Source organism: Lonchura striata, chromosome 9 (assembly GCF_050655825.1).
Source record: "Lonchura striata isolate lonStrDom1 chromosome 9, ASM5065582v1, whole genome shotgun sequence".
In the NCBI taxonomy this organism is placed as follows: Eukaryota; Metazoa; Chordata; class Aves; order Passeriformes; family Estrildidae; genus Lonchura; species Lonchura striata.
Window position 1 is genome coordinate 19,833,521 of NC_140711.1, and position 26,935 is coordinate 19,860,455.

Sequence of the window (26,935 nt, forward strand, 5' to 3'; positions counted from 1 at the left end):
GCCATATATGGCCCCACTCAGAGCTCTGCCATGCTGTTCTCTGGGCATGCAGCAGGCTCAGGGAATAGCAAGCTCTCCTGGGGCACAGAGGGGTATTTTAAGAGTGTCAGGTGTGTCTGTTGTTCCCAGGTACAAAAATGAGAGGCTTACGTAGACTGCCTTGTGCTTGCGTAGTGCAATGTGGAGGCCTTCGAGGGACAGTGCCACAGAGTCCAGAGCTGTCCAGCTCTGGCTGCCACGATGTTTGTTGCGGGTGGTGACACTGAACCCGAGGGAGGAGTTGTCACAGCCCGTCACCACAGTGTAGTTGCAGGAGCCCTGGAAGTGGTGGAGCTTCCCATCAAAGGTGCTGTAATGTGGGTCACCGTAGATGTGGCAGACGGCAGTGCTGGCTGGGTAACAGCCCCTCTGGCCATCCTGGATCTTGCAGACCTCATCCTCGCCGCAGGACAAGGCAGAGCAAACCATCTGGCCTTTGGCTTCACACCGGCACTGGCGAGTGCAGTCCTCATTCACGGAGGATTCGCCTTCCTGCAGGCAGGGGAACAGCAAACCTCAGTGTATGAGGCAGGAAAGGACAGGCAGAGGAGTGGGCTGGCAGGGGTCTGCAAACCAGGGCGGGGTTTTCACTCACAGTATAGTAGTTGCCCTCAAAGAGGCAGCCGCAGTTGGCCTCAGGCACACAGGTGTCTCCACTCAGGAGGAAGCCAGAGTTACATGCACAGCCCTCCACACAAGGCTTGGAGCAGTTCTGTGGGGCTTGTTGGTCAACACAGGTTGCAGGACAGCCGGTCATACAGGGGTCATAGTAGCTGTTGGGAGGACACTGCAGGGCTGCAATGGGAAGGGGAAAATTAGGACCAGCAAGACTCCAGCCATGGACAGCCTTGTGGGAAGGGAAAGACCTAAGACACACTTTGGCCAGAGGTTCAGAGCACAGGGTGTGGCCCGTTTCCCCTTCTGGCAATGCCAAGGCAGGTACTCACGGCAGAAGGTAGCATTCCTCCAGGGAAGAAGAGTCACACCCGCTGCCTGGCACGCGTCAGCATAGGCCTCCAGAGCAGCACACAGGAACTCCTGGCCACCATTCAGGGCACACAGGTCATACAAGCAGGTGTCAAAGTAGTCCTGGGGGTTGATCACGCCGTGGCAGCTCTCAAAAGAGCTCAGCCTGGTGGTCAGGATGCCACAGAACTGGTCGGAGCGGTAGAGCTTCTCCTCTTCTGCACTGCAGGGTGGGGAGGGGCCGGGGACACCGCAGGAGGGGTCACTGTCTGGGACCTGCCAGCTCTCCCCCAGCGCATTGGAGTCTGCGGCTTGCTGCCCATTGGGCATCATGTATTCGTCGTCTCTGCGGTTGTTGAAGTTGCCACACATGCCACAGGTCAGGTTGAAGTAGGTGGTGGGCACCTTCACCTCCACCGAGTGGTCAGCGTCGTAGGACACTGTGAGGCTGAAGTCTGTCTCCAGGACGATGTAGCGACCACTCTTGCTCACCGTGATGGCCCCTCCTGCTGCGCTCACCGGCAATGTCTGGCGCACGTTGTTCACCTACGGCACACACACCGCCGTGGGCCCTGGGCCTGCCCCAGCCTCCCTGGCTGCTCCTGCCCAGGGAAAGCAGCTGCCAGCCCGGGCACGGCAAACAGCTGCCTGGGATGTGTCTTCACACCCCAACAGCCCTGGGGCTCGCAGAGCTGTGTGCTGGGTTCTGCACTGGGTTCATCATGGCTCATGTTCCCCATTTGACTCTTCCTCCTCCAGCCCCTCCCAAAAGGGAAAAAAAGCCACCTGCTGCCTTCAGGCGAACCGACCCATCCTGGAACTTTTAACACGACAGGCCCTGCCAGCAGCAGGCAGCCCTGCCTTGCAGCCTCACCCCACTTGAGCCAGCCCCACTGCCTACCAGCACGTGGCTCTTCTGCTGCTTGAGGATGACAACGCGCTCTCCATACGCCTCAACCACCACTTCGCGCACGTAGGACACTCGGGTGTTGCCACGGTGCTCGTTCTTGGCCTCCACGTTGAAGTAGGGCAGGGAGGTGGTGTTGGAGCACACTTTGGCCAGGGTGTAGGTGCAGTTGCCCATGAAGTTGTGCGTCACCTTGTCAAAGGTTTTGTAGTGGGGGTCCCCGTGCACGTGGCAGATGCCGTAGGAGTGTTCAAGGCACACGGGTTTCCCGTTCTGCACCCCGCAGTACTGGCCCGCAGGGCAGGAGGCATTGAAGCACTGCACTTGGCTTCCCCGTGCGGGACACGTGCACTTGGAGGAGCAGGTGTCGTCTGTCCAGAACTCTGAGCCCACGGGGTAGTGCTGCCCGTTGTGCCAGCAGCCGCACTGCTGGCTGGGCACGCAGCGGTCATGGTAGAGCAGGAACCCGCTGTCGCACACGCAGCCCTCCACGCACGGCAGGCTGCAGTTGTAGGGAGCTTTTGGGTCAACACAGGTGGCAGGGCAGGCTGCAGCACAGGGCTCGTAGTGGCTGTTGGCTGGACAAGTGATCGCTGCCAAGACAGAGGACCCAGCAAGTTACTTGTAGAACAGAATACACCTTTCTGCTGAATATCCCCTTTTTAGTACAATCTCTATTTCCTCTACTGTCTCTGGGTCTACTTGTATTCTCTTTCCTACTGAATCAAAATGGAAGAGAAAATGCTGCCTCTAATACTGATATCTACCTATATATCCCTACAGCCAATAGGGAGAATAGTTCCTATTCATACCCAGCTCACTCTTCCAATCCTGTCCTGTGTTTTCCTGAGAGTACTGGCCCCAGGTGCCATGTCTGGACTTACGGCAGAAGGTTGCATTCCTCCACACAGGTATCTGGACACCGAGTGACTGGCAGGCATCTGCATAGGACTGCAAGCTCTTGCACAGGGTCTCACGGTCCAGCCGCAGCTCACACAGGTCATAGAAGCAGGTGTCAAAGTAGCTGCTGGGGCTCAGCACAGCGTGGCACAGCTGAAACGGGCCACTGCTGTCAGTGAGGAGCCCACAGAAGTGGCTGCTGCCGATGAGTTGCTTGTCACTCTCATTGCAGGCTGGGGTGGGCAGAGGTCCGGCTGAGCAGCTGTGGAAACACAGGCAGGAGGGCCCCATGGTCATTTGTGGACTTCTCCTGGTGCCTCCTCCTCCTCCTTCCCTTGCCCAGTGTGTCCCTAGGGCTACTGGTGGCCATACCCACCTGCTGTTGTTGGACACTTCCCAACTGTTGCCCAGGGTGGTAGAGTCTGGCTCCATTGCTCCTTCTGGGTTCTGGAAGTCATCTGCTGCTATCCCGTTGTAGTTCCCACACATGCCACACACCTTCTGCCCAAAGGTGCTTGGAAGTGTCACCTCCACCCGATGCTTCCCATCAAACTTGACTCTCAAGCCGAAGTCTGTCATGACCATGGTGTAGAACCCGCTGGACAAGACCTGCACGCCTGCGGATGGACTGCAAGGCAGGATCTCTTCCACTCCATTGACCTGGAAGGACAGGAACCCAGACAGGATTGGAGCGGCCCATTTGGCACAGTTCTCTCCACTCACACAGCCCCACAGCATCTCCCCCTCAAGCTCACCGTCACCGCTCCACCCTGTCTCAGCCTTATCCGCTGGTCAGCCACATCGACATCCACGTATCGGACATAGGACACACGGGTGTTGCCTCCCCTGTGCTCGTTGGCCGCTTCCACATTGAAGTAGGGCAGGGAGCTGTTGCTCTCACACAGCTTGGAGAGGGTGTAGGTGCAGGTGCCCATGAAATGGTGTAACTGCTTGTCAAATGTGTGGTAGTGAGGGTCTCCTTCCACCACACAGGTGCCTGACAGTGGAAAGACCAGAGGAAACTTTCAGTTGAGCACCTCCTGCTGCCTCTTCTCCCCAGCTCACATTGTTCAAACAGTATCTAGTCCACAATTAGTCTATTGGCTTTAAGGACAAAAAATTATTATAATCTATATCACGATAGTATGACTTTTTAGAGACATACATTTCAAAGCTACCCAAACATAACTATTGCTAGAAGCACAGTTATCCCACACAAACCCTAAGAAATGGAAGAGGTTTCAGTGCATGTCTTATTATTGAGGGAGACTGAAATAAATCAAGTAACAGTCCTTAAACATAAATGCACCATGATCCTTCCCAGTATGGATTTTGAAGAGGATGCAGAAATCTAATAATAGCAGTACCTGAGGTCATCCCAGGTGCTGTTGGTGGTGGTCTTGGTGTTGCCTGAGTTGTAGTGTTCGGCAGCGGAGTAGAGGGTGCAGTAGGAAGTGGACCTATGGAGACACAGAGGAAGAAGGGGTAAGTGTCAACATGGGCCTCCATTGTAAGCAGCTAATCCAGCCTTCCTGTAAAAGCTGACACACAGACCTGAGAGACCCAGGGCAGGGATGGCTTTGTTATAGCTCTGCAAAAATGCCACTACCAGCAGCAGAGCTGGGAGATAGGAGGAGACACATCACCCTTCAGTACGCACACTACCTCCCATGTAATGGGCCTTGGAGGACACAAACCAAAAAGTTTCAACAAGCAGAACCAGAAGGGGATGGGAGGTGGCACTACTTGAGCTGGGTGTGGATCTGGCTGGTGAGGTGGTGAGTACAGGCTGCATTGTGGTACCTGGCATAGCTCTCATGGGTGTTGGTGTCAAAGGACCTTGCACAAGAGCAAGCTAGAAGAGATGTGCACCAACAGGGGAATTTTCTTCTAGGCAACTCATCCACTCATCAGAAACCGCCAAAAAACCATGATCAGAAAAGGCTTAAGATGTCCAGGACAGAGACAGAACAGTGACTCCATACCAAAAACTCTTCCACAAGCACAGGTGAAATGAAGGAAGAGACAAACATGCCCCATGGTGATGGACATACAGGAAACAAAAGGAACACTTTTAAGGAGCAGTAGTAGACATAGCAGTACCTGGGCTCGGAGTGGGGCTTGTTGGTGAGGTGGTGATTACAGGCTGTGTTGTGGTACCTGGCAAGGGGACCGTGGGTGTTGGTGTCGATGGACCTAGCACAAGAGAGAGTTAGAGGAGATGTGCACCAACAGGGGAGTTTTGTTGCAGACAGCTGGTTCCCTTCCCCTTCTGAAGTACCCAGCACAGTGACCAGGCATAGCCAGGACAGGGATTGAAGAGTGTCATCTCAGGCAGAGCTGTCCCACTGCATGGCTCTGCCACCAGCTTAGCTGGGTGGCAGCAGCAGATAAGGCACTTTGCACCTGTGGTCAATGTCTTGCCCGTGGGCCTGTAACATGTGAACTAAAACAGTGACTGCAGGCAATGCCAGTGCCCCAGTCTCCCAGAGGAGAGAAGACTCGAGCACAAGGTGCATCAGGGACAAAAGACAAGCTGTGCTCCTGCTGCTAGCACAGCCTGCATCTCAGTCAGTGACATGTCTCAAGCTGTCCTTCCCTAAGCCAAGCCTTGTACCTGCACAGGATCCCTTTGCAACGGAGACATCATCCAATGCTATGTTGCTCCGCACATCTTCACCCCATTCTCCCTCCAGCAAAATCTAAGGGAAGGAATGGATCCAGCATTAGCTCCAGCTGCATGTGTGAAGAGCCACTAGAAAGCATGTTCCCTTTAAGGTTACAGTGATAGCCTGTGGCTTTACCTGTATGTTTCCAGTGGTGTGTACTGTGACCTCTCCCAAGTGCCACCTGTCTCCATGGTTCCCAACTTCTTTCCAGACCATCACTGGCTCATCATCCTTCAGCACGTACACCCGCAGGGCCATTGTTTGAGCAGTTCCATACATGTGGTACCAGAAGCGGAAGCAGAGTGTTCCTTCCCAGCTGCACACTGGACTGACCAGGTGAGCCACAAAACCAGGGAGAGTATCATTTCCCCCTTGCAGGAAGATGTAGTAGCCATCTGAAACAAAGCATGAGCCACATTGTCACAGATGCATCAGAGCTACACAAAGCAGCCAAGGACAACCCAAGCACAGGCCTGGCAGCACCCCAGGACTGCAGCTTCAGGCAGCCAAAAGGAGGGGAGAGCAATCACAGTTCCTTCACAAGCTACAACCCTCCCCAGGCCCGAGTGCCTCTATGAATGTGCTCTCAGGGCCATGGCAGATGTATGCTTTGGACTGGGACATGGCAACACCTCCATAGTACTGTCACAGTCTTCACATGGCTCTGCAAATTTGGAGAGCCCTCATCTTTGCCTTCTGGAAAAGCCAGGATCTTGTAACAGAGTCACAGAGTCATTTGTCTTCCCCAGAGACCGACAGGTCGTCAAGCTGTGCATGACATTCTCCCCTGCATGGTAGGTCCTTGCCTGCTCTGGCGGGAGCACAAAGTGATTGCCAGGGCTGGAAATCCTCCCAAAGCAATCCTCTAGCCCTTGGGGACATGGGACAAAGTGCCCTGGAGGAAGGCCAGCAAAGATGTGGTCTGCGTTCACTGTTAGAAATTTGTTGCCATCTTTGTGGGGACACCCCTCTGCCTGTGTCCTGACTGCTGTTCTTACCTCCAGTTGTGTGGTCAGAGGATGGGCCAGTATTTGGTGTGGGCGTTGGGCCTTTGTTCCTTATCCAGTCAATGCTGCTGTAATCTTCCTGGACCCAGCCACAGAAGTCCTTGTCAAATGTGCAGGCAAAATTGCAGTCTGTTGGTGGAGCTGAACATGGTGCAGAAAGGAAAGCAGAGGATGTAGGTGAGGGTGGGACCTCCTTTTCCCCATGTCCAGCAGGGCTCAGGTACATCCATGGCATGCCCATGGACAAGCAAGGGTGGCCAGCCAAGGGAAAGAGCTTAGCGCAGCCACTAAAAAACTCAGATGGGAAACAAAAGTACCTGTGCTTGTCCCAGGTGACGGTGATGTTGTTGTGTGTGGAGGCAGTGTTGTAGTGCCTGGCAAGGGGGGCGAGGTTGGGGGAGCTGGTGAATGAAAAAGAGTGAAACAGAAGGGGGGGAGGTATGTTAGAAAATGGAGATTTGTTAGCAAATGGGGATGTTGCACAATTCCCAATACATCTCCACACAATTGCAAATGAAGTGAAGGAAGAGTCTCTTCATGAAAGGGCTGGTCTCCCAGAGTGGCTAGTTATGTGATAAATGGGGAAATCTCTGCCCCGTGTACTGCCCCCAGAACTGCCCCATTCCTTGTCTCTGAGATTCAAGGAAATCAGAGGTGGTTAATAGAAGGCTTACCACAGACAGTGCCAGCACTCCAGTCTCCCAGAGCAACGCCTGCCTCAGCACAGGCTGTAGCATAGGCCTCCAGGTCATTGCAGAGCTGCTCCGTGCTGCCACCCGTGGCACACTGGTCATAGACACAGCTCTCAAAGTATGTCTTGGGTGGCAGAACTGCATGGCATGGCTGGAAGGGGCCACTGAGGTTTGTGAGGATTGAACACTGCTGGTTAGCTGCCTCCTCTTCAGCAGGGGAGCAGGATGCAGGTGGGCTGATGGCTGGGTCACACCTACAAAGCAGACAAACAGCCCTGAGTTCCCTGCAGCCTGCTGACAGCAGCCACTGCATTTCCTGACCTCCTCCCCAGCCAGAATCTCAGCTTCTGCAGTCCAGATCCCTCACTAAGACAGGCACCATGCCTGTCACTTGAAAGGGTGCAACACATGGCCCACAGGCACCATTGCCCTGCTTGGTTTCAGGTGGGCAGAAACAACCGACTGATGCAGTTGCAATCCAAGCAGCTTAGGAAAAGCATCCTGCCCAAACTCAGCCTGCTCTCCCAGGGGCCAGGAACCTGCCTTTCCTCCCTTGCTCCATGCCTGCCATCACCAGCCCTCCCTCCTGATGTCCTGCATGGTTCTCCTTTCCAACACTCCCCTCTGTCCTTCATGTGCACTGTGGAACAGGGACTCACGGCCACTCATCATCCGGCACCATCCAGCTGCTTCCAAAGTCGTTGAAGTCGGGTACAACCACCCCATCGGGTCGCATGAAGTCATCCTGCTGGCTCCCAGTGTAGGTCCCACAGAGCCCACAGAGTTTGCCCTTGTACTTCTCAGACACCTTCACTAGGAGCTCATGGTCCCCATTGAACTGCAGCTGCAGGCCCAGCTTGGTGGAAACCTGCACGTAGGAGCCGCTCAGGGAAATGGTCACTCCGGGGGCAGGAGAAGCAGGCAGGGAGACCAGGGCACCGTTGATCTGGAGAAGGGGAACAGAGGGAGACAGAAGCACTAAGAGGTGCCCTCCACTGAGAGGTCACTGCTGCTCACTGGGGTAGTGCCTGTGAGCCAGAAGCACTGCTGGCATGAAAACCTTGCCCAGGCCAACGAGGGCAGCAGCAACTGTACCAATGGCACACTGAAAGCTCAGGAAAGTCACCAAGAATCCGTGTCTGCATGAGCAGCCATATATGGCCCCACTCAGAGCTCTGCCATGCTGTTCTCTGGGCATGCAGCAGGCTCAGGGAATAGCAAGCTCTCCCGGGGCACAGAGGGGTATTTTAAGAGTGTCAGGTGTGTCTGTTGTTCCCAGGTACAAAAATGAGAGGCTTACGTAGACTGCCTTGTGCTTGCGCAGTGCAATGTGGAGGCCTTCGAGGGACAGTGCCACAGAGTCCAGAGCTGTCCAGCTCTGGCTGCCACGATGTTTGTTGCGGGTGGTGACACTGAACCCGAGGGAGGAGTTGTCACAGCCCGTCACCACAGTGTAGTTGCAGGAGCCCTGGAAGTGGTGGAGCTTCCCATCAAAGGTGCTGTAATGTGGGTCACCGTAGATGTGGCAGACGGCAGTGCTGGCTGGGTAACAGCCCCTCTGGCCATCCTGGATCTTGCAGACCTCGTCCTCGCCGCAGGACAAGGCAGAGCAAACCATCTGGCCTTTGGCTTCACACCGGCACTGGCGAGTGCAGTCCTCATTCACGGAGGATTCGCCTTCCTGCAGGCAGGGGAACAGCAAACCTCAGTGTATGAGGCAGGAAAGGACAGGCAGAGGAGTGGGCTGGCAGGGGTCTGCAAACCAGGGCGGGGTTTTCACTCACAGTATAGTAGTTGCCCTCAAAGAGGCAGCCGCAGTTGGCCTCAGGCACACAGGTGTCTCCACTCAGGAGGAAGCCAGAGTTACATGCACAGCCCTCCACACAAGGCTTGGAGCAGTTCTGTGGGGCTTGTTGGTCAACACAGGTTGCAGGACAGCCGGTCATACAGGGGTCATAGTAGCTGTTGGGAGGACACTGCAGGGCTGCAATGGGAAGGGGAAAATTAGGACCAGCAAGACTCCAGCCATGGACAGCTTGTGGGAAGGGAAAGACCTAAGACACACTTTGGCCAGAGGTTCAGAGCACAGGGTGTGGCCCGTTTCCCCTTCTGGCAATGCCAAGGCAGGTACTCACGGCAGAAGGTAGCATTCCTCCAGGGAAGAAGAGTCACACCCGCTGCCTGGCACGCGTCAGCATAGGCCTCCAGAGCAGCACACAGGAACTCCTGGCCACCATTCAGGGCACACAGGTCATACAAGCAGGTGTCAAAGTAGTCCTGGGGGTTGATCACGCCGTGGCAGCTCTCAAAAGAGCTCAGCCTGGTGGTCAGGATGCCACAGAACTGGTCGGAGCGGTAGAGCTTCTCCTCTTCTGCACTGCAGGGTGGGGAGGGGCCGGGGACACCGCAGGAGGGGTCACTGTCTGGGACCTGCCAGCTCTCCCCCAGCGCATTGGAGTCTGCGGCTTGCTGCCCATTGGGCATCATGTATTCGTCGTCTCTGCGGTTGTTGAAGTTGCCACACATGCCACAGGTCAGGTTGAAGTAGGTGGTGGGCACCTTCACCTCCACCGAGTGGTCAGCGTCGTAGGACACTGTGAGGCTGAAGTCTGTCTCCAGGACGATGTAGCGACCACTCTTGCTCACCGTGATGGCCCCTCCTGCTGCGCTCACCGGCAATGTCTGGCGCACGTTGTTCACCTACGGCACACACACCGCCGTGGGCCCTGGGCCTGCCCCAGCCTCCCTGGCTGCTCCTGCCCAGGGAAAGCAGCTGCCAGCCCGGGCACGGCAAACAGCTGCCTGGGATGTGTCTTCACACCCCAACAGCCCTGGGGCTCGCAGAGCTGTGTGCTGGGTTCTGCACTGGGTTCATCATGGCTCATGTTCCCCATTTGACTCTTCCTCCTCCAGCCCCTCCCAAAAGGGAAAAAAAGCCACCTGCTGCCTTCAGGCGAACCGACCCATCCTGGAACTTTTAACACGACAGGCCCTGCCAGCAGCAGGCAGCCCTGCCTTGCAGCCTCACCCCACTTGAGCCAGCCCCACTGCCTACCAGCACGTGGCTCTTCTGCTGCTTGAGGATGACAACGCGCTCTCCATACGCCTCAACCACCACTTCGCGCACGTAGGACACTCGGGTGTTGCCACGGTGCTCGTTCTTGGCCTCCACGTTGAAGTAGGGCAGGGAGGTGGTGTTGGAGCACACTTTGGCCAGGGTGTAGGTGCAGTTGCCCATGAAGTTGTGCGTCACCTTGTCAAAGGTTTTGTAGTGGGGGTCCCCGTGCACGTGGCAGATGCCGTAGGAGTGTTCAAGGCACACGGGTTTCCCGTTCTGCACCCCGCAGTACTGGCCCGCAGGGCAGGAGGCATTGAAGCACTGCACTTGGCTTCCCCGTGCGGGACACGTGCACTTGGAGGAGCAGGTGTCGTCTGTCCAGAACTCTGAGCCCACGGGGTAGTGCTGCCCGTTGTGCCAGCAGCCGCACTGCTGGCTGGGCACGCAGCGGTCATGGTAGAGCAGGAACCCGCTGTCGCACACGCAGCCCTCCACGCACGGCAGGCTGCAGTTGTAGGGAGCTTTTGGGTCAACACAGGTGGCAGGGCAGGCTGCAGCACAGGGCTCGTAGTGGCTGTTGGCTGGACAAGTGATCGCTGCCAAGACAGAGGACCCAGCAAGTTACTTGTAGAACAGAATACACCTTTCTGCTGAATATCCCCTTTTTAGTACAATCTCTATTTCCTCTACTGTCTCTGGGTCTACTTGTATTCTCTTTCCTACTGAATCAAAATGGAAGAGAAAATGCTGCCTCTAATACTGATATCTACCTATATATCCCTACAGCCAATAGGGAGAATAGTTCCTATTCATACCCAGCTCACTCTTCCAATCCTGTCCTGTGTTTTCCTGAGAGTACTGGCCCCAGGTGCCATGTCTGGACTTACGGCAGAAGGTTGCATTCCTCCACACAGGTATCTGGACACCGAGTGACTGGCAGGCATCTGCATAGGACTGCAAGCTCTTGCACAGGGTCTCACGGTCCAGCCGCAGCTCACACAGGTCATAGAAGCAGGTGTCAAAGTAGCTGCTGGGGCTCAGCACAGCGTGGCACAGCTGAAACGGGCCACTGCTGTCAGTGAGGAGCCCACAGAAGTGGCTGCTGCCGATGAGTTGCTTGTCACTCTCATTGCAGGCTGGGGTGGGCAGAGGTCCGGCTGAGCAGCTGTGGAAACACAGGCAGGAGGGCCCCATGGTCATTTGTGGACTTCTCCTGGTGCCTCCTCCTCCTCCTTCCCTTGCCCAGTGTGTTCCTAGGGCTACTGGTGGCCATACCCACCTGCTGTTGTTGGACACTTCCCAACTGTTGCCCAGGCTGGTAGAGTCTGGCTCCATTGCTCCTTCTGGGTTCTGGAAGTCATCTGCTGCTATCCCGTTGTAGTTCCCACACATGCCACACACCTTCTGCCCAAAGGTGCTTGGAAGTGTCACCTCCACCCGATGCTTCCCATCAAACTTGACTCTCAAGCCAAAGTCCGTCATGACCATGGTGTAGAACCCGCTGGACAAGACCTGCACGCCTGCGGATGGACTGCAAGGCAGGATCTCTTCCACTCCATTGACCTGGAAGGACAGGAACCCAGACAGGATTGGAGCGGCCCATTTGGCACAGTTCTCTCCACTCACACAGCCCCACAGCATCTCCCCCTCAAGCTCACCGTCACCGCTCCACCCTGTCCCAGCCTTATCCGCTGGTCAGCCACATCGACATCCACGTATCGGACATAGGACACACGGGTGTTGCCTCCCCTGTGCTCGTTGGCCGCTTCCACATTGAAGTAGGGCAGGGAGCTGTTGCTCTCACACAGCTTGGAGAGGGTGTAGGTGCAGGTGCCCATGAAATGGTGTAACTGCTTGTCAAATGTGTGGTAGTGAGGGTCTCCTTCCACCACACAGGTGCCTGACAGTGGAAAGACCAGAGGAAACTTTCAGTTGAGCACCTCCTGCTGCCTCTTCTCCCCAGCTCACATTGTTCAAACAGTATCTAGTCCACGATTAGTCTATTGGCTTTAAGGACAAACAATTATTACAATCTATATCACGATAGTATGACTTTTTAGAGACATACATTTCAAAGCTACCCAAACATAACTATTGCTAGAAGCACAGTTATCCCACACAAACCCTAAGAAATGGAAGAGGTTTCAGTGCATGTCTTATTATTGAGGGAGACTGAAATAAATCAAGTAACAGTCCTTAAACATAAATGCACCATGATCCTTCCCAGTATGGATTTTGAAGAGGATGCAGAAATCTAATAATAGCAGTACCTGAGGTCATCCCAGGTGCTGTTGGTGGTGGTCTTGGTGTTGCCTGAGTTGTAGTGTTCGGCAGCGGAGTAGAGGGTGTAGTAGGAAGTGGACCTATGGAGACACAGAGGAAGAAGGGGTAAGTGTCAACATGGGCCTCCATTGTAAGCAGCTAATCCAGCCTTCCTGTAAAAGCTGACACACAGACCTGAGAGACCCAGGGCAGGGATGGCTTTGTTATAGCTCTGCAAAAATGCCACTTCCAGCAGCAGAGCTGGGAGATAGGAGGAGACACATCACCCTTCAGTACGCACACTACCTCCCATGTAATGGGCCTTGGAGGACACAAATCAAAAAGTTTCAACAAGCAGAACCAGAAGGGGATGGGAGGTGGCACTACTTGAGCTGGGTGTGGATCTGGCTGGTGAGGTGGTGAGTACAGGCTGCATTGTGGTACCTGGCATAGCTCTCATGGGTGTTGGTGTCAAAGGACCTTGCACAAGAGCAAGCTAGAAGAGATGTGCACCAACAGGGGAATTTTCTTCTAGGCAACTCATCCACTCATCAGAAACCGCCAAAAAACCATGATCAGAAAAGGCTTAAGATGTCCAGGACAGAGACAGAACAGTGACTCCATACCAAAAACTCTTCCACAAGCACAGGTGAAATGAAGGAAGAGACAAACATGCCCCATGGTGATGGACATACAGGAAACAAAACGAACACTTTTAAGGAGCAGTAGTAGACATAGCAGTACCTGGGCTCGGAGTGGGGCTTGTTGGTGAGGTGGTGATTACAGGCTGTGTTGTGGTACCTGGCAAGGGGACCGTGGGTGTTGGTGTCGATGGACCTAGCACAAGAGAGAGTTAGAGGAGATGTGCACCAACAGGGGAGTTTTGTTGCAGACAGCTGGTTCCCTTCCCCTTCTGAAGTACCCAACACAGTGACCAGGCATAGCCAGGACAGGGATTGAAGAGTGTCATCTCAGGCAGAGCTGTCCCACTGCATGGCTCTGCCACCAGCTTAGCTGGGTGGCAGCAGCAGATAAGGCACTTTGCACCTGTGGTCAATGTCTTGCCCGTGGGCCTGTAACATGTGAACTAAAACAGTGACTGCAGGCAATGCCAGTGCCCCAGTCTCCCAGAGGAGAGAAGACTCGAGCACAAGGTGCATCAGGGACAAAAGACAAGCTGTGCTCCTGCTGCTAGCACAGCCTGCATCTCAGTCAGTGACATGTCTCAAGCTGTCCTTCCCTAAGCCAAGCTTTGTACCTGCACAGGATCCCTTTGCAACGGAGACATCATCCAATGCTATGTTGCTCCGCACATCTTCACCCCATTCTCCCTCCAGCAAAATCTAAGGGAAGGAATGGATCCAGCATTAGCTCCAGCTGCATGTGTGAAGAGCCACTAGAAAGCATGTTCCCTTTAAGGTTACAGTGATAGCCTGTGGCTTTACCTGTATGTTTCCAGTGGTGTGTACTGTGACCTCTCCCAAGTGCCACCTGTCTCCATGGTTCCCAACTTCTTTCCAGACCATCACTGGCTCATCATCCTTCAGCACGTACACCCGCAGGGCCATTGTTTGAGCAGTTCCATACATGTGGTACCAGAAGCGGAAGCAGAGTGTTCCTTCCCAGCTGCACACTGGACTGACCAGGTGAGCCACAAAACCAGGGAGAGTATCATTTCCCCCTTGCAGGAAGATGTAGTAGCCATCTGAAACAAAGCATGAGCCACATTGTCACAGATGCATCAGAGCTACACAAAGCAGCCAAGGACAATCCAAGCACAGGCCTGGCAGCACCCCAGGACTGCAGCTTCAGGCAGCCAAAAGGAGGGGAGAGCAAACACAGTTCCTTCACAAGCTACAACCCTCCCCAGGCCCGAGTGCCTCTATGAATGTGCTCTCAGGGCCATGGCAGATGTATGCTTTGGACTGGGACATGGCAACACCTCCATAGTACTGTCACAGTCTTCACATGGCTCTGCAAATTTGGAGAGCCCTCATCTTTGCCTTCTGGAAAAGCCAGGATCTTGTATCAGAGTCACAGAGTCATTTGTCTTCCCCAGAGACCGACAGGTCGTCAAGCTGTGCATGACATTCTCCCCTGCATGGTAGGTCCTTGCCTGCTCTGGCGGGAGCACAAAGTGATTGCCAGGGCTGGAAATCCTCCCAAAGCAATCCTCTAGCCCTCGGGGACACGGGACAAAGTGCTCTGGAGGAAGGCCAGCAAAGATGTGGTCTGCGTTCACTGTTAGAAATTTGTTGCCATCTTTGTGGGGACACCCCTCTGCCTGTGTCCTGACTGCTGTTCTTACCTCCAGTTGTGTGGTCAGAGGATGGGCCAGTATTTGGTGTGGGCGTTGGGCCTTTGTTCCTTATCCAGTCAATGCTGCTGTAATCTTCCTGGACCCAGCCACAGAAGTCCTTGTCAAATGTGCAGGCAAAATTGCAGTCTGTTGGTGGAGCTGAACATGGTGCAGAAAGGAAAGCAGAGGATGTAGGTGAGGGTGGGACCTCCTTTTCCCCATGTCCAGCAGGGCTCAGGTACATCCATGGCATGCCCATGGACAAGCAAGGGTGGCCAGCCAAGGGAAAGAGCTTAGCGCAGCCACTAAAAAACTCAGATGGGAAACAAAAGTACCTGTGCTTGTCCCAGGTGACGGTGATGTTGTTGTGTGTGGAGGCAGTGTTGTAGTGCCTGGCAAGGGGGGCGAGGTTGGGGGAGCTGGTGAATGAAAAAGAGTGAAACAGAAGGGGGGGAGGTATGCTAGAAAATGGAGATTTGTTAGCAAATGGGGATGTTGCACAATTCCCAATACATCTCCACACAAATGCAAATGAAGTGAAGGAAGAGTCTCTTCATGAAAGGGCTGGTCTCCCAGAGTGGCTAGTTATGTGATAAATGGGGAAATCTCTGCCCTGTGTACTGCCCCCAGAACTGCCCCATTCCTTGTCTCTGAGATTCAAGGAAATCAAAGGTGGTTAATAGAAGGCTTACCACAGACAGTGCCAGCACTCCAGTCTCCCAGAGCAACGCCTGCCTCAGCACAGGCTGTAGCATAGGCCCCCAGGTCATTGCAGAGCTGCTCCGTGCTGCCACCCGTGGCACACTGGTCATAGACACAGCTCTCAAAGTATGTCTTGGGTGGCAGAACTGCATGGCATGGCTGGAAGGGGCCACTGAGGTTTGTGAGGATTGAACACTGCTGGTTAGCTGCCTCCTCTTCAGCAGGGGAGCAGGATGCAGGTGGGCTGATGGCTGGGTCACACCTACAAAGCAGACAAACAGCCCTGAGTTCCCTGCAGCCTGCTGACAGCAGCCACTGCATTTCCTGACCTCCTCCCCAGCCAGAATCTCAGCTTCTGCAGTCCAGATCCCTCACTAAGACAGGCACCATGCCTGTCACTTGAAAGGGTGCAACACATGGCCCACAGGCACCATTGCCCTGCCTGGTTTCAGGTGGGCAGAAACAACCGACTGATGCAGTTGCAATCCAAGCAGCTTAGGAAAAGCATCCTGCCCAAACTCAGCCTGCTCTCCCAGGGGCCAGGAACCTGCCTTTCCTCCCTTGCTCCATGCCTGCCATCACCAGCCCTCCCTCCTGATGTCCTGCATAGTTCTCCTCTCCAACACTCCCTTCTGTCCTTCATGTGCACAGTGGAACAGGGACTCACGGCCACTCATCATCCGGCACCATCCAGCTGCTTCCAAAGTCATTGAAGTCAGGTACAACCACCCCATCGGGTCGCATGAAGTCATCCTGCTGGCTCCCAGTGTAGGTCCCACAGAGCCCACAGAGTTTGCCCTTGTACTTCTCAGACACCTTCACTAGGAGCTCATGGTCCCCATTGAACTGCAGCTGCAGGCCCAGCTTGGTGGAAACCTGCACGTAGGAGCCGCTCAGGGAAATGGTCACTCCGGGGGCAGGAGAAGCAGGCAGGGAGACCAGGGCACCGTTGATCTGGAGAAGGGGAACAGAGGGAGACAGAAGCACTAAGAGGTGCCCTCCACTGAGAGGTCACTGCTGCTCACTGGGGTAGTGCCTGTGAGCCAGAAGCACTGCTGGCATGAAAACCTTGCCCAGGCCAACGAGGGCAGCAGCAACTGTACCAATGGCACACTGAAAGCTCAGGAAAGTCACCAAGAATCCGTGTCTGCATGAGCAGCCATATATGGCCCCACTCAGAGCTCTGCCATGCTGTTCTCTGGGCATGCAGCAGGCTCAGGGAATAGCAAGCTCTCCCGGGGCACAGAGGGGTATTTTAAGAGTGTCAGGTGTGTCTGTTGTTCCCAGGTACAAAAATGAGAGGCTTACGTAGACTGCCTTGTGCTTGCGCAGTGCAATGTGGAGGCCTTCGAGGGACAGTGCCACAGAGTCCAGAGCTGTCCAGCTCTGGCTGCCACGATGTTTGTTGCGGGTGGTGACACTGAACCCGAGGGAGGAGTTGTCACAGCCCGTCACCACAGTGTAGTTGCAGGAGCCCTGGAAGTGGTGGAGCTTCCCATCAAAGGTGCTGTAATGTGGGTCACCGTAGATGTGGCAGACGGCAGTGCTGGCTGGGTAACAGCCCCTCTGGCCATCCTGGATCTTGCAGACCTCGTCCTCGCCGCAGGACAAGGCAGTGCAAACCATCTGGCCTTTGGCTTCACACCGGCACTGGCGAGTGCAGTCCTCATTCACAGAGGATTCGCCTTCCTGCAGGCAGGGGAACAGCAAACCTCAGTGTATGAGGCAGGAAAGGACAGGCAGAGGAGTGGGCTGGCAGGGGTCTGCAAACCAGGGCGGGGTTTTCACTCACAGTATAGTAGTTGCCCTCAAAGAGGCAGCCGCAGTTGGCCTCAGGCACACAGGTGTCTCCACTCAGGAGGAAGCCAGAGTTACATGCACAGCCCTCCACACAAGGCTTGGAGCAGTTCTGTGGGGCTTGTTGGTCAACACAGGTTGCAGGACAGCCGGTCATACAGGGGTCATAGTAGCTGTTGGGAGGACACTGCAGGGCTGCAATGGGAAGGGGAAAATTAGGACCAGCAAGACTCCAGCCATGGACAGCCTTGTGGGAAGGGAAAGACCTAAGACACAGTTTGGCCAGAGGTTCAGAGCACAGGGTGTGGCCCGTTTCCCTTTCTGGCAATGCCAAGGCAGGTACTCACGGCAGAAGGTAGCATTCCTCCAGGGAAGAAGAGTCACACCCGCTGCCTGGCACGCGTCAGCATAGGCCTCCAGAGCAGCACACAGGAACTCCTGGCCACCATTCAGGGCACACAGGTCATACAAGCAGGTGTCAAAGTAGTCCTGGGGGTTGATCACGCCGTGGCAGCTCTCAAAAGAGCTTGGCCTGGTGGTCAGGATGCCACAGAACTGGTCGGAGCGGTAGAGCTTCTCCTCTTCTGCACTGCAGGGTGGGGAGGGGCCGGGGACACCGCAGGAGGGGTCACTGTCTGGGACCTGCCAGCTCTCCCCCAGCGCATTGGAGTCTGCGGCTTGCTGCCCGTTGGGCATCATGTATTCGTCGTCTCTGCGGTTGTTGAAGTTGCCACACATGCCACAGGTCAGGTTGAAGTAGGTGGTGGGCACCTTCACCTCCACCGAGTGGTCAGCGTCGTAGGACACTGTGAGGCTGAAGTCTGTCTCCAGGACGATGTAGCGACCACTCTTGCTCACCGTGATGGCCCCTCCTGCTGCGCTCACCGGCAATGTCTGGCGCACGTTGTTCACCTACGGCACACACACCGCCGTGGGCCCTGGGCCTGCCCCAGCCTCCCTGGCTGCTCCTGCCCAGGGAAAGCAGCTGCCAGCCCGAGCACGGCAAACAGCTGCCTGGGATGTGTCTTCACACCCCAACAGCCCTGGGGCTCGCAGAGCTGTGTGCTGGGTTCTGCACTGGGTTCATCATGGCTCATGTTCCCCATTTGACTCTTCCTCCTCCAGCCCCTCCCAAAAGGGAAAAAAAGCCACCTGCTGCCTTCAGGGGAACCGACCCATCCTGGAACTTTTAACACGACAGGCCCTGCCAGCAGCAGGCAGCCCTGCCTTGCAGCCTCACCCCACTTGAGCCAGCCCCACTGCCTACCAGCACGTGGCTCTTCTGCTGCTTGAGGATGACAACGCGCTCTCCATACGCCTCAACCACCACTTCGCGCACGTAGGACACTCGGGTGTTGCCACGGTGCTCGTTCTTGGCCTCCACGTTGAAGTAGGGCAGGGAGGTGGTGTTGGAGCACACTTTGGCCAGGGTGTAGGTGCAGTTGCCCATGAAGTTGTGCGTCACCTTGTCAAAGGTTTTGTAGTGGGGGTCCCCGTGCACATGGCAGATGCCGTAGGAGTGTTCAAGGCACACGGGTTTCCCGTTCTGCACCCCGCAGTACTGGCCCGCAGGGCAGGAGGCATTGAAGCACTGCACTTGGCTTCCCCGTGCGGGACACGTGCACTTGGAGGAGCAGGTGTCGTCTGTCCAGAACTCTGAGCCCACGGGGTAGTGCTGCCCGTTGTGCCAGCAGCCGCACTGCTGGCTGGGCACGCAGCGGTCATGGTAGAGCAGGAACCTGCTGTCGCACACGCAGCCCTCCACGCACGGCAGGCTGCAGTTGTAGGGAGCTTTTGGGTCAACACAGGTGGCAGGGCAGGCTGCAGCACAGGGCTCGTAGTGGCTGTTGGCTGCACAGGCCAGTGCTGTGTAAGAAAAGATACAGATATATATTAATATTTTTAAATTACTCAAGTATTGCGGTTTGTTTAATGTCGTATTCTGGTTTCTTTTTAAATGATTGTGAACATCTTGGATTTAGCAGCTTTTCATGCATGCCTTTGTTTTCTTACTGCTCTTGAATTTATTTTGAGGTTTGTCTGTCTAAACTTTCACTCAGGGAAAGCATTTCCTACGACACGAGGATGATTTCTTGAATTCTTGCATTGGACAGAGGATATCAATGTCATGTTAGGTATTTGTACTAGACATGCTATATTTAGTCTGTAGTTCTGATATGTAATTCCAGACATGTTTTAATGTCTTAAGCCTTATTTTCTCTCTTTCCTGAGGTCTTTAAGGTTTGATAGATAATCAGGATGTAGACACACTGTGTTCTATTTTTATATTTTCTTATATGCATGACATATCACTACCCTTTGCAATTAGATGGTTTAAACACTGTCATATACTAATAAGAATATCTGAGAACTGGAGCTTCCTGAGCAATCTTCTTTCAGCTTCCAGATGTTTATGTGATATAGGAAAATTTTTAATGGCATATTTTCTCACTCTAGCCTACTTTTCTAAGGAGACAGAAATAATACAATGACCCTGTACATTTCTCTGCCCATCCTCCCACTTAAGTTGACCCAGATGCTCTACAGGAAATAAGTTGGTGAGGTTGGCAGAGGACAAAAATATATACAGATTCATTGAAGGAAATAGGCACAAGGCAAGGAGGAGGGATCCTGTGAGCTTTTTCAGCAGATGCAGAGACAGCTCACTCCTGCTTAGAAACCCTATAACCTCTAGGAACCTCTAGGAGAGAAAGCCTCAGTAATGTCCCCAGCCTAGAAAATGTGTCAGATGCAGATTGAAGTTAAATGAGAAACAAAAGTCAGAAAAGAAATTAGGCTTCAGTAATTCCAATATTTTCAGACAAGCTTTTTAGTCTCCCCATCTCCTTCAGTGGAGAAGGCACATGGGTCACTGAATTACTATTTCCCGTACCTTTTATTGTTTCTAGCGGGAACAGATCTGTTCAGGCATTTCAAACATTAAATTTCTATTTAAATTCTGTGCTAAAAAGAATATGGATTTTATTTCCAATAATATATACCTGAATGCTTGGGAAATGTTCTTTATTTACTCTTTACCAATACTCAAAGAAGAAAAATCATTATTCCTATTTACTCCCTAGCACAGACATCTATCTATTACTTCAGTACTTGACACATTTTGTCTTGTACCTCTGTGTGTTTCTGTCTCATCCATCTCTTCCCTACTCTACCTGTGTTCTCCGCATTCAGTAGCATTGTTAAAATATACATTTCACAGACATTTGACTTCAGTCCTAGCCTTTAATTCCAGGCTGCCTGACAGTGCTGGCTTCTCTCCTATCTGAAACCATGAATGACTATGCCTGTACAGGACATGCGATGATTTCCTCCACATCCAATTGGGAAGAATGGTCAGCACTCCCTACTCTCTTATACATATAGGAGTCTGTGCCACTGACCGTGTTTACAACACTGTCCTCCCTTTATCCCAGATCTCCTGCTCAGATAGTCAGAAGAATTCCTCCTTCATCTTGCTCTCTTTGCAGAGAGGAATTCAAAGGAAAGGTCTCTAATTCAATTTTAAGATGGATTAGATGGAATTTTTCCTTTCATTCAAAGTGACTGAACTATTTTCACTAGTATCTTCCCAAAGGAATCAAACTACATATAACCTTGAAATCTTTAGCCTGATCACTCAAGATTCTCAGTGTTACATGAATTCAAAAGAGGGTTGTAAGGCTATGTCATCAGGAAATCCTCATTAAACCCTCCTTGCAAGTGGTAATTTCTTGAATAATCTTTGGTACATACGGCAAAAGCTTGCATTTCTCCATGGTGCCAGCTGGACTCCGGCAGTTTGGCACACATCTGCATAAGCCTGCAGGTTTTCACAGAGGGCTGCATTGCTCAAGTGAAGTTCACAGAGATCATACTGGCAATCTTCAAAATAGCTCCGTGGATCGACCACTGCATGGCAGTTCTGAAATGGACCACTTGGATCTGTGATCAGACCACAGTATGCATTGCTTTGGATCATGTGTTTTTCACCATCAGTGCAGTTTGGAGTATGGCCATCATCTGGTGAGCACCTAATGAAGAAAAAAAATGTAAAAAGATGTGGAAAAATTAATGGATCAACTGTGGATTCACTAGCACCTGAAATGCTTTTGAAATCACATCTGCCAAAACTACCAGTCTCTCCCCAGACTAAACATGATGTATTTCCAATCCCTCTTAGGATAGGAATTCAGATTTTAATAGGATCTCAACCTCAATCTTAAAGATTATCATCCTGAGGCCTGGATGAAACCCAGGTATTTATTTTTTGCTTTCTGGTAAATCAGGCTGTTTACATGGAAGGGGAATTAGAAAGTGAAAGCATTCAAAATTCAAATCCTACTGTCATTAAATAAAATACCGTGAAATAATTAATAACAAGTCAAGTATCTCAGAAGAGTTGAAACAATGTCTTCAAGTATTAGCATTCATATACTAAAATAATTATTGAAATCTTAGTGGGCATCTTCAGTTTTATTCAAATACTAAAATGTACATTTAAATCTACAAAAGGAATTTAGCCAAGTCAATGCTAAAACTCACAGATCATTCTCCCTGTCTGGCCTGTGCTTGTATTTAACATACTCTTTGTGTCTGGTTAAACAGCACCAGGGGACAAAAAAAGCCCCATGGCCTTTCTCTCCTATCAGCAAGGCAAAGCAAACAAGAAAGGCAGTCTCTATTTTATGGGACTGTTGTTTGTTTGCAGCTTTGTGCCCTGGGTTGCATCAGGGTCCCTGAAGAGACCATTTATGGAGACATTACAAAATAGACATTTTTCTTATTTAATTGGCTGCTATTCCTGAAAACCTCATAAGGTTTTTTAGGGTGTAAGTAACCCTAAAACTCAGGCCCAGGGGTCCCTCTAGGGGTATGTGATGTGAAGATATTCGTGCTGTGTGAGCAGTGCCCAGCACCTGGCAGGATACAGCCCTGAACAATAGGGACAAAGACCTTCCTCATGGTGAGGCTACATGGCTGCCTGAGCCCAGCAAAAGCCTGAGCTTTTCCTGAGGAATCATCATGATGTGAGGGAAGAAAAACACTCCTCTGCTCCCCACCCCAGCTGGAATCTCTTTGGGCACAAACCATATGTGGAGTAAGATTTGAATGGGGAAGAAGGAGGGATCACTCCCCTGTCCTTGGCACTGTTGAGGCCACACCTTGATTCCTGCAATCCTTTCTGGGCCTCTCACTAACAGAAAGACCTTGAGGTGCTGGGCTGTATCCAGAGAAGGGCAGTGGAGCTGGTGAAGGGTTTGGAGCACGAGTTTTATGAGGAGTGGCTGAGGAAATTGAGGTTGTTAGGCCTTGGGAGAGGAAAGACTCAGGGGACACCTCATCACTCTGCAGCTCCCTGAAAGGAGGTTATAGTGAAATGGGGGACAATCTCTTTTCCAGGTGACAGGGTGAGAGGAAGTGGCCTCAAGCTGCACCAGGGGAGGTTTAGATTCAGTATTAGGAAAAATTTCTTCTCCAAAAGGGTTGTTGAGCATTGGAACAGGCTGCCCAGGGAAATGGTGAAGTCACCATCCCAGGAGGAACTGAGAAGATGCCTATGTGTGGCATCTGGGGACATGGTTTTTTGATGGATACAGCAGTGCTGGGTAGCCTTTGGACTCAATGACATTATAGGTCTTTTCCAGCCTAAACAGTTCTAAGAGTCTTAGAAATTTTCTCTTTTTAAGCACAGTCAAATTTTCTGTGAAGCCTTACCCAGATGCATAAAGTAAGAACACTGACAAGGACAGATTTTATCCCACATGTGAGACATTTTTGGTCTCCAAAGAAGAGTTGCTTAAAACACTGGTCATTGCATAGCCAACAGGTAAGACCTGATATCCTGGCAGGAGTCCTACCTGGAGTCGTTGTAAACCTGCCAGCTGTTGCCAAGGCTGGTTGAGTTTGCTTCCATCTCTCCATCTGGGTTGAGAAAGTCATCTGCTTTTTGCCCGTTATAATTTCCACATATTCCACAGACTTTAGACATATAGGTGCTGGGAAGAGTGATTTCTGCTCTGTGGTTTCCATCAAACTTGACTTGCAGCCCGAAGTCAGTAGTAACCACAACATACTGCCCACTGAGGGAAATACTGACACCTGGGTCCAAAGTGACAGGGACCACCTGGCTGACTCCATTGACCTGCAGGCACAGAGGAGGGCAAGTATTGTAAGCACTTGACCATTTTTAATGATGACCCTCTTAGATCCCTATACTGACACAGCGAGCAGTAAGATCTCACCCTGTGCTGATACATGTGTGTATATGGCAGCATTATCTAAGGCTTGAGGGCATAACAGCATGGCTACAACATAATTTACTAGTGTGGTCTTGGTGAGCCAGATATAGCTGGCAAAAGTCCAAGACTAAGTGTGATCTGTCTGCAGCAACTGCCTACAGACCTATTCTTTTTTATAATAAAACCAGTAAATAGAGGGATAAGGTAAAGAGAGAGGCTGTTGGATAAATGAGGACATATAACTTCTCTATGTCTCTAAGGTCACATGGGAAAGGTTTCAGTGTACATTTAATCCTTTGCTTCCTTTAAACCTCTGTTGTATTTTCTTATCAGAGTAATCATGAAGCATTGTGACCTGCTGATATGCAGGGGATTTGGCTCAACCGTTTCTACTATCTTGGCCCTTTATGGAAAGGATCCAGAAAGAAGTCCTAGGATGCAATAGCAGGCCAAGTGTACAATTGGTGTAAGGAAAGTCATGAGATTGTCACTCTAGGACTGCCACCTGACCCTGCTTTATGGCAAAAGCCAGATGTTAAGTCAAGTTAATAGTGAAGTGGAATAAGTAGAAATCAGGGAGAAGTGTTCAGCATTATAAACTACCACACAGGACTGGGAAATGACTACCAGCATGAATTTAGGTAATTCAGAGCCTCTTTGCTCCCTGTTACATGACAAACTTGAGCATGGGGGGGAGGCAGGTTAGAAAGGTAGTCTAGCCCACCAACCCCACCTGGATTGCCAGCTCTTAGCTCACCTTTCAACAACACAGCACAGAATTCTAGCCTATGCTTTCAGTTTTGAAATTCCCAAGTTTAGGAATTCCACAGTACTCCTGCTCCTAAATATATGACTGCCCTCTAAAAATTATTGTATAGATGCTGGAAATTTGTAGTCACTGTACAACATCTTCATTCATGCTATGGGTTATGAAGGATAGACTGGGCTCCAACCTTACCTTAACAGCTCTTTTTTGACCAAGGTTGATCCTGTAGCCATAGACATCAATATCCACGTACTGGACATAGGACACACGGGTGTTGCCTCCCCTGTGCTCGTTGGCCGCTTCCACATTGAAGTAGGGCAGGGAGCTGTTGCTCTCACACAGCTTGGAGAGGGTGTAGGTGCAGGTGCCCATGAAGTCATGACGCTGCTTGTCAAAGGTGTTGTAGTGGGGATCCCCATGTATACTGCAAATAGCTTCTGGAGACAGGAAAAAGGAATATGCTGTCATTAACATACAGACCCATCCCAAAAGCCCATCTTCTTGTATCCTCCCATTGCACAATCACCCTCATTTTGTAGATTACACCTGGAATAACTGAAACAGAAAAGGCTGATTTGTATGGCATAAAGCAACCATTAATTAACTAAAGCAAAGAAGCAGTACTGCTAGTAAAAAATCTAAGTGTCCTACAACTAATTCAGTAGTATACGTGATTGGCTAAAATTACCTGTCACTGGAAGTGGTGTAGGTTCTGTTGGTGTAGGTGTTGGTGGTACAGGTGTAGGGACAGCCTCTGTTAGTGGAAAAGAGAAAGCAATACAATGAGTTTGACATTACAGGGTGAACACTGTTTACACACCATCATGCAGGAATTTTCACTTACACCTCACCAGCATGAAGTTAGAATTTCTCCAGTGGAGCAAACAGAATGGCCTGTGTTTAAAATTGGGGATGTGTGGGGGGTTGGGGGTGGCTTTAGCTCTTAGGAAAGCTTATCTGACTGTTAGATCACAGTAACTGATCTCGGATTCCTCTCGGGAGCTGGAAGTGTAATTACAATTGGGTGTGTGACTCCCTCTGGTGTGTGCTAAGACACATGAAGGACCTACTGTCAGCGAGTGCTGGCACGTGTACGAGTGAGATGAACAGAGAAGTTCTTGTACCTTTGTGCACCATCCAGTGGCTGAATTACGTGCTAATACAACTGGGAAAATGAAGAACTGGCTCTCCCTAGCCCTCAAACAAAAAAGGCCCCAAGTATTTTTCATGGAATTTTAAATAAAATCATATGATCAGAGAATGTGGACCTGAAAGGAAATCTTTGTCACAGGTATTGTAAATTTGAAACACGTTAGGTCATTACCTTAGTAGTATTTCACAGAGAACAACACCTATTGAGACCTAATGAAACTTTCTGTAAGTTTTTCAGCAAATTTCTTGGTCAATTCACATTCTGTAGGTATTTCATGCTTGTCAGTAAAAATGGATCCTAGCCATGCACAGCTTGTACTAGTCTTGGCTGATCTGTTACAGGGTCAGAGATCTAGCTCAAACTGCTGATTCATAGTCAAAGCTGGTAGTGCCACTCAGTGTTATTGACTCGTTGTTATTTCTTTTTGTGACATATGGTTGTACTGTGTATTTAATGAGCTTGCATGAACTGATATTTGCTATAAAATGCCAATTAGACCATTTAATCTGGGAGCCAAGATCAATGTGCAAAGCCTTGTCTAGGTTTAGAGATGCACTTCAGCCTTAGAAGTGAAGGTAAATTTTGCTGGACCTGGTGAAAAAGGTCACATTTGCAGAGAAAAGGATAGCTTGTCTTTAATGTTGGTGGTGATGAGGGAAGATTTAGGAAGAAATTACAGCAAAGCACATAACATTGAAATGAAGTGAGCTGTAAAGTTTTTGCCATTTCTCTTTTGTGTTTTGAAGTTCTGAGGGGTTGCTATATTGTATATGGAGTAGAGTAATGGAAATTTGTGTTCAGCTCTAAACAGAGAGGAGGAAATAGCACAGACTTGGATGCAAACACAGACTTACCACAGGGTCCATCCCTTACTCTCACATTGTCCAGTGCTGTATCCCCATACTCTGTCAGTCCTCGGACAGCCTCAAAAATTACCTAGGCAGGACACAAAGTGATCTCTGCATCAGAGACGTTTTGGCAAACACAAAATCATTTCTCTTAGCATGTTTCCAAACTAACCTGTCTGCTTTTTTTGCTAAAAATTGCAACCAGCAAAATGAGGTTACAACAGCTAAAGGAATATATACCCTGTAATAAGGTGAGGACTACAAGAAACCTTGTCCTCTATTTCACCGACTTATAAATTATTAATGAGAATTAGTGGTCTGGATTCTACAGAGGAGTCCAACACAGGTGGCATCCCAAAGTTCAAACCTTGAAATTCACAGCAGACAAACCTTAATTTAATTACGATATCTAAAGTCCTTCACTTCATGATAAAATTAAGGAGGAAGGAAGGAAAAAGAGAGAAAAGTAAACTGAATTTTACCCCGTAACTAACAGCACTGGTGAAACTAGGAGACTGGTGGTTTCTTCTCTTACAGAAGAAACCTCTTATTTCTGGTTGACAGAAATCATGAGGCCATTCTATTTACAAAATATAATCTAAGCAAATCTTGGTTATATTTTCTAGCTTAC

At 51.2% G+C, this 26,935-nt stretch overlaps 1 protein-coding gene across 1 annotated transcript in view; it reads right to left on the reverse strand.

The window, feature by feature from the left end:
* Window positions 1–26,935, reverse strand: part of LOC144246822 (IgGFc-binding protein) — a 64,264-nt gene that overhangs the window by 26,064 nt on the left and 11,265 nt on the right. Inside the window, exons 5-42 of the mRNA XM_085587787.1 lie at window positions 26,311–26,392; window positions 24,992–25,057; window positions 24,496–24,740; window positions 23,157–23,440; window positions 21,052–21,329; window positions 18,566–19,164; window positions 17,646–18,210; window positions 17,294–17,493; window positions 16,810–17,190; window positions 16,169–16,455; window positions 15,492–15,763; window positions 15,135–15,218; window positions 14,809–14,958; window positions 13,946–14,205; window positions 13,759–13,843; window positions 13,245–13,337; window positions 12,509–12,601; window positions 11,897–12,138; window positions 11,518–11,801; window positions 11,126–11,403; window positions 10,236–10,834; window positions 9,316–9,880; window positions 8,965–9,164; window positions 8,481–8,861; window positions 7,840–8,126; window positions 7,163–7,434; window positions 6,806–6,889; window positions 6,480–6,629; window positions 5,617–5,876; window positions 5,430–5,514; window positions 4,916–5,008; window positions 4,180–4,272; window positions 3,568–3,809; window positions 2,797–3,472; window positions 1,907–2,505; window positions 987–1,551; window positions 635–834; window positions 151–531 (exon numbers count right to left, since the gene is read on the reverse strand). Coding sequence (XP_085443913.1) covers window positions 151–531; window positions 635–834; window positions 987–1,551; window positions 1,907–2,505; window positions 2,797–3,472; window positions 3,568–3,809; window positions 4,180–4,272; window positions 4,916–5,008; window positions 5,430–5,514; window positions 5,617–5,876; window positions 6,480–6,629; window positions 6,806–6,889; window positions 7,163–7,434; window positions 7,840–8,126; window positions 8,481–8,861; window positions 8,965–9,164; window positions 9,316–9,880; window positions 10,236–10,834; window positions 11,126–11,403; window positions 11,518–11,801; window positions 11,897–12,138; window positions 12,509–12,601; window positions 13,245–13,337; window positions 13,759–13,843; window positions 13,946–14,205; window positions 14,809–14,958; window positions 15,135–15,218; window positions 15,492–15,763; window positions 16,169–16,455; window positions 16,810–17,190; window positions 17,294–17,493; window positions 17,646–18,210; window positions 18,566–19,164; window positions 21,052–21,329; window positions 23,157–23,440; window positions 24,496–24,740; window positions 24,992–25,057; window positions 26,311–26,392 — 10,560 coding nt within the window. The remainder of the gene's footprint in view (window positions 1–150; window positions 532–634; window positions 835–986; window positions 1,552–1,906; window positions 2,506–2,796; window positions 3,473–3,567; window positions 3,810–4,179; window positions 4,273–4,915; window positions 5,009–5,429; window positions 5,515–5,616; window positions 5,877–6,479; window positions 6,630–6,805; window positions 6,890–7,162; window positions 7,435–7,839; window positions 8,127–8,480; window positions 8,862–8,964; window positions 9,165–9,315; window positions 9,881–10,235; window positions 10,835–11,125; window positions 11,404–11,517; window positions 11,802–11,896; window positions 12,139–12,508; window positions 12,602–13,244; window positions 13,338–13,758; window positions 13,844–13,945; window positions 14,206–14,808; window positions 14,959–15,134; window positions 15,219–15,491; window positions 15,764–16,168; window positions 16,456–16,809; window positions 17,191–17,293; window positions 17,494–17,645; window positions 18,211–18,565; window positions 19,165–21,051; window positions 21,330–23,156; window positions 23,441–24,495; window positions 24,741–24,991; window positions 25,058–26,310; window positions 26,393–26,935) is intronic.